Source organism: Periplaneta americana, chromosome 14 (assembly GCF_040183065.1).
Source record: "Periplaneta americana isolate PAMFEO1 chromosome 14, P.americana_PAMFEO1_priV1, whole genome shotgun sequence".
Lineage (NCBI taxonomy): Eukaryota > Metazoa > Arthropoda > Insecta > Blattodea > Blattidae > Periplaneta > Periplaneta americana.
In genome coordinates this window covers 149,152,185-149,158,184 of record NC_091130.1, presented here as the reverse complement: position 1 = coordinate 149,158,184, position 6,000 = coordinate 149,152,185, and the positions used below count along the sequence as shown (strand labels likewise).

General features: G+C 38.1%; 1 protein-coding gene across 1 annotated transcript in view; it reads right to left on the bottom strand.

Moving 5' to 3' along the window:
* Positions 1–260: 260 nt before the first annotated feature.
* The window catches only part of ogre (optic ganglion reduced), a 67,812-nt gene continuing 62,072 nt past the window's right edge, over positions 261–6,000 (bottom strand). The window contains exon 2 of the mRNA XM_069846275.1: positions 261–1,439. Coding sequence (XP_069702376.1) covers positions 867–1,439 — 573 coding nt within the window. The 3' untranslated portion in view covers positions 261–866. The remainder of the gene's footprint in view (positions 1,440–6,000) is intronic.

Genomic DNA, 6,000 nt, shown 5'->3' with positions numbered 1-6,000 from the left:
AATTTCACTTTTAATAAAAATTAGCAACTTAAAAGTTATTCAGTGTGGATGGTGGTGGTAAAAATCAGTGTACTGATATCGATAAAAAGTAATTAAATAATTGTGATGAGGGATAATCTTTACTACCAAAATGTGACAACAATGCTTGACATTACAAGTACTGGTGCAAAGCTTGCCGCTAGGATATTAATTGAGCGATTGTACTATACTGAATGAATGGACTAGTAAGACGCGTTAACTTCTTTTGTTTGAACGTCTAATCTGTTTTATTTACTATGTTTATCTTTGTTGTTCTTAATTTCCCTTTTTTGTTTCTCTTTTGTGATCTTTCCTGTCTAATTTCAATTTTGTTTTCTGTGTGTTGGTTCAATGAGACAGTCCCATTATTGGGAAAGCTGAAAGAGTGTCTTTCTAAATAAAATAAAAATGCGTCAAAGTGACTCTGATTCGAAAATTGTCACGTAAGCCTATTATACAAACAAAAGAGTCAACACATCTTTGTTCTATTGCAGCTTGGACTTACTTATTTCAACAGATAAAGAGATTTCGAAAATTAAACTAAATGCGTTAATGCACGTGTTCAACTACAATTTTATTTCACTTGAAATAAGAATTAATTGGGAACCTTACATTCTAAGTCTTATTTCAAAACCACTGAATATTGAGAAAAAATAGTAACTATAAAAACAGTCCCCATCTTTGTAGATATCACATATAACAACCGGCTATACTTCTCTTACAACTGAGATTTTTTTTCAATGTAAACATGAATAATATTAAATGAGAAAGGTGAGCAATCAATTATAGCACCTCAACAGGGGAGGTGCACGGATCAAAAACGAGTATCATGAGGCAACAATACTGTCTCAAGGACTATTGCTGGCGGCCGTCTCGATCTTCTTGGCCAGCTCCGCCATGACCTCCCTGTAGATGATGGGGTCCATGTTCCTGCCCAGCATGTAGAGGATCCACCAGTCGCCGATGTCCGTCTTGCGCGATATCGCCGCGGCCACCTCGCGCGGCACCATCCTGTTGCGGGCGTGCAGCAGGTGCGGCCGCAGGGAGGGGAAGAGGATGATGGCCAGGCGGTACAGCAGCAGCAGGCCCAGCATCGTGGCCAGGATCATGAACCAGAACCACAGGAAGATGTACGTCTTTTCGTTGACGATGTTGAGCGGCAGGATGCACAGCGAGTCGTGCTTCTGGATGGAGCCGGAGGGGCCGTACTTGTGGAAGGTGCACTTGGTGACGCGCGGGAACACGAACACCATGGGGTCCACGCGGTCCTCCTGCGCCTGCTCAGAGAACGTCATGACGCGCAGGCCGTAGCTGATGAACTCCCCGTCGAAGAAGCTGTCCATGAAGTACAGCTGCGCGATGATGTTGACCAGGCACAGCGCCTCGCAGAAGTAGTACCGGATCGCGTACATGTTGTGCCTCTGCAACACGAGACGCAAGCACTTCAGTCTCATTGAAAATATATAAAGCTCCATTTCAACATTTGCACAGCCTCAGTCTCATTGAAAAATATATAAAGTTCCATTTCAACATTTGCACAACCTCAGTCTCATTGAAAAATATATAAAGTTCCATTTCAACATTTGCACAGCCTCAGTCTCATTGAAAAATATATAAAGTTCCATTTCAACATTTGCACAGCCTCAGTCTCATTGAAAAATATATAAAGTTCCATTTCAACATTTGCACAGCCTCAGTCTCATTGAAAAATATATAAAGTTCCATTTCAACATTTGCACAGCCTCAGTCTCATTGAAAAATATATAAAGTTCCATTTCAACATTTGCACAGCCTCAGTCTCATTGAAAAATATATAAAGTTCCATTTCAACATTTGCACAGCCTCAGTCTCATTGAAAAATATATAAGTTCCATTTCAACATTTGCACAGCCTCAGTCTCATTGAAAAATATATAAAGTTCCATTTCAACATTTGCACAGCCTCAGTCTCATTGAAAAATATATAAAGTTCCATTTCAACATTTGCACAGCCTCAGTCTCATTGAAAAATATATAAAGTTCCATTTCAACATTTGCACAGCCTCAGTCTCATTGAAAATATATAAAGTTCCATTTCAACATTTGCACAGCCTCAATCTCATTGAAAAATATATAAAGTTCCATTTCAACATTTGCACAGCCTCAGTTTGAGTGATTGTTATTACTACCATAGACAAATATACTGTATGTTATTTCAAGGAGTGCAGTTCGGTGTCTCCCTTGAACATCCACTTACAGATTTAGGACTTCCTACACAAACACCTCTGACAACTCCATCCTGTCCCCTCGTCCCAACATTGCACAGTTGCCACAATCCTGGTGACCCTCGAAATGAGACTGACGGGATTCTTGGAATTCGGAAAAGATGCAGCAACTCTGCCGCCACGTGGATTTGACGGGAGCCTGTCAAGTCTTCTGAAGAAGTGTTGTGGTTGGTTACTGACAGGAGAAGACAAGATTTACGTCACAGTAAGGAAGGCATTTATTTATGAAAACCAATTAGTAGGGGGCAGTAGAAGATCTGTCGGCAAAGTCCTTTCTATGAAACTGCACTCCATGAAAAAAAAAAAAAAATACAGTATAACATAGAAATAGAGGTTATTGAGGCGATTTTTAAAGCCAAGCCAATGATGGCAAAAATCGGAACTACATGAAACAACAAGTCAAAGTCAGAATAGGAGAAGAAATGTCTGAAGGAAGTGAAATAGGAAGAAGAGTACGTCAAGGATGTCCTTTATCACCTACCCTGTTCAGCATCTACTTGGAGAATTTGGTGAAGAACTGTTTTCAAAACATGGCAGGGGTGATAGTAGGAGGAAGAAGAATAAAGTGCGATTTGCTGATGATATGGCGTTGTTAGCAAAAAAGGAGACGATACTATTCATTTCAAAGTATAGTTTTTTGAAAAGTAAGTACTTAGATTCTCACTGAAAACCACCAACTATCTCTATTACTTTTAAACTGTTTTGGTAAATGAAAATATTCTAAGATTAGTAGGCCTAATATCAGAAGGGACTACGATAATATATGAATAGCTATTTTGAGTCGTCTGTTAATAACTTATATTTTTAATATAATCATTTTCACTTTGTTTTGTTTTATTATGATTGTGTCCATAGTATTTGTATAGGCTAATCTTCATGACTTTAATCTAATCTATGTGAATTTGTACTAATTTAATCATACATAACGCCTACTGAAAAGGGCATGCGGAGCGTTGCGGTTGAGGCTTAAGGCATTGTGCTGTACGTCGGAAGCTCTAGGGTCCGAGTCTCGATAGTGTCATGGATTTTCTCCATTGTTCTAGTCCTACCGGCGACACTCAGCCTCCAATCAAAAAGCGGCAAGCACACAGGATGATATCCCTACCGCTATTAATGCCGTCCCTAGGAGTGAGTCTTACCCTCCCGCTATTCTATGGGTATCCACGACTTGTAATAGGGATAACTTTACCATCACCTTTATCTACTTAAACTCTACAGTTAATTTAAATTAATGCTGGGTAACTTTCGGTGTTGGACCCCAGACTCGTTTCACCGGCATTATCATCTTCATCTCATTCAGATGCTAAATAACCTTAGATGTTGATAAAGCGTCGTAAAATAACCCACTAAAATAAAAAAATAAAAACATTATATTAAAATTTTAAAACTTTTTATGTGCTGTGCAGAAAGGAAAATTATCATTCCGCTTAAATGTATAGTAACTATTTCATTTAGGTATACTTCTGATGGCAGTCCAAGAAAATCTATAAGCGGAAATATCAATTAACTATTGCGAAATGAATACTGGAAACGCGTCATCTTAATGATATCGATCCTTAATTTCAACGGGAGAGAAAAGAAACTTCTAACATCGCACCTTTCAACGAAGTTTGAAGCCCCTATTGTATGGGTTGAGTTAATTAAATGACAGAAACGGGGACAACGCTAGTTAGAGATTTCCTTTCTTCCACTACACAGAGACAAAAACTTTCTCTTAACGTGCAACTTTGCACCACAAACTTCATTGGAAAATGTGGGTCACGAATAAGTGCATACTATAATCTGCAAGGAAGCAGAATGCGTAGTTGCAGCCGCAACATGTAGCAGTCTAATGCCCAAGTCGGATATTTTCTGTTCCCAATTGAAGTTGCACAATGTGATAATTATGTCAAGAGCAGAGCATTTGGAAAGGTGGATTTGTACTCTTGGCACAGGACACACCTGAGAGAGTTGTACGGAATGTTTTTTTTTTTTTTTGCAGCATCACAGTAGGCTCTCTTACAATAAGATATAAACAGCTATATTTGCTTGAGATCGAACCCACTTCTTCCACATCTTGAACAACGATCACCGCTAACTAATAGGCCTACGTATATAAAATTGCCTGTAGAGAGAATATTTCATAACAGTAACGTAAGTAAACAAAGATTAGTGACAAATAATCTCGGAATGTTTGAACTGGAGACTTGAAGATCGCGAAACACGACAGCAATGCAAACGAGATAACAAGGATTGTTGTTATAATATACACCCTTGAAATGAATCACTGCAGCTGTCTAGTGACATCAGAATCAGCGTTCTTAATCATACAGCAAATTCCATGTTCATGACGTCATAGCCACTTGTTTTCCTGAAACTGGTGACAGTGAAATACATAAAGCACATCCAAACTACATTGCGGAAGACTTCCTACAATCGTATTCAGGAATATTTTATTTCCACAATGTTGTTGATTACTTTTGTGCGAGATCGTGCGTATTTGCTTGGTTTCCGCACAAAGCCAATCCGCGGAAAGTCTAAAATTCCACATTCAGTATTCCCAACCTAACACACATAACAATTTCCCTCTTCTTACCGCTTAAGTGACATGTTGATTTTACTGCTTTAGGCTTTTAACATATTATTTTTAGAGACGTTCAATATAGTAATAATTATAAATTGGAAACTTACCACTGCAATTTCACCTAAATTGCACTGTTAATTATTGTTTTTAAATATTTGCAAAAATTAAGTAAACTCTACAACTCCACTAAACTTACTGCATTCGTGATGCATGTAACATTAAGGAAGCCGTTTGTTTTAAGTTCGCATTTACAGATTGGGGGAAAAAAAGACAGACGTATATCACGGCCTGCTGGAGTATAGTAAACACAGAAAACATTTTAAAGCAACAATGTTGAAGATAGATATTTTTGTTTTGCAAATTTGCCGTCATTGGACAGAAACCAAGATGGAGATTTCATTGCAACTAATTAGAAATTCCTCTTTCAGGTATGTAATAAACGATCTTCGCACAAAATAATGTACGATACACGAGCGGTATGTTTTCTTTCAATTCTCGGAAATTGAAAAAGCTCAAGTACGTTTCGCTTTTTCTATCTTTTCCTCGAACATGAAAGCTTCAACATACCGCTCTTGTAACGTATATTATTATTGCTTCCTACTTCACTTCTTTTTCCTCTTCCAGTTATGGATAAGGTTTTCTCCGTTCACAAATCGCCACACTTCAAGCTAATATCTTTTCTAATCTGAGTTGATGTAGCTCTACTTCTTTTCTAATATGAGATACATACACGTCGAAAGCCACTCGAATTTTTTTTGTTTACTTTTTCGTTATAAGAACTGTAAACAGGAAGTGTCCCGCGCCGTAGCTGCGTGTTCTAAGACGTCATGTATTTGACTAACGTTACAGAATAAGCAAGTACTGGTTCAAGTCCTCATGGGGGAAGAAATTTCTCTTTAAATTTCGGCCAGTGTATGGGGACCGGTGCTCGCCTAGCATCATGAGAAATTTGGGGAGTCACAATGAACAGCGAAATCAAATTTCTCGGCTGGGGGGAAGAGAACATCTTAGTACACGTAACCCCGTACTGGTTGAGTGTTCGTTTACTTTTTGCTGAGGCCCTGCATGGACTGTCGTGCAACGAATTTTCATTTATTTGTATAATAATAATAATAATAATAATAATAATAATAATAATAATAATAATAGTAATAAT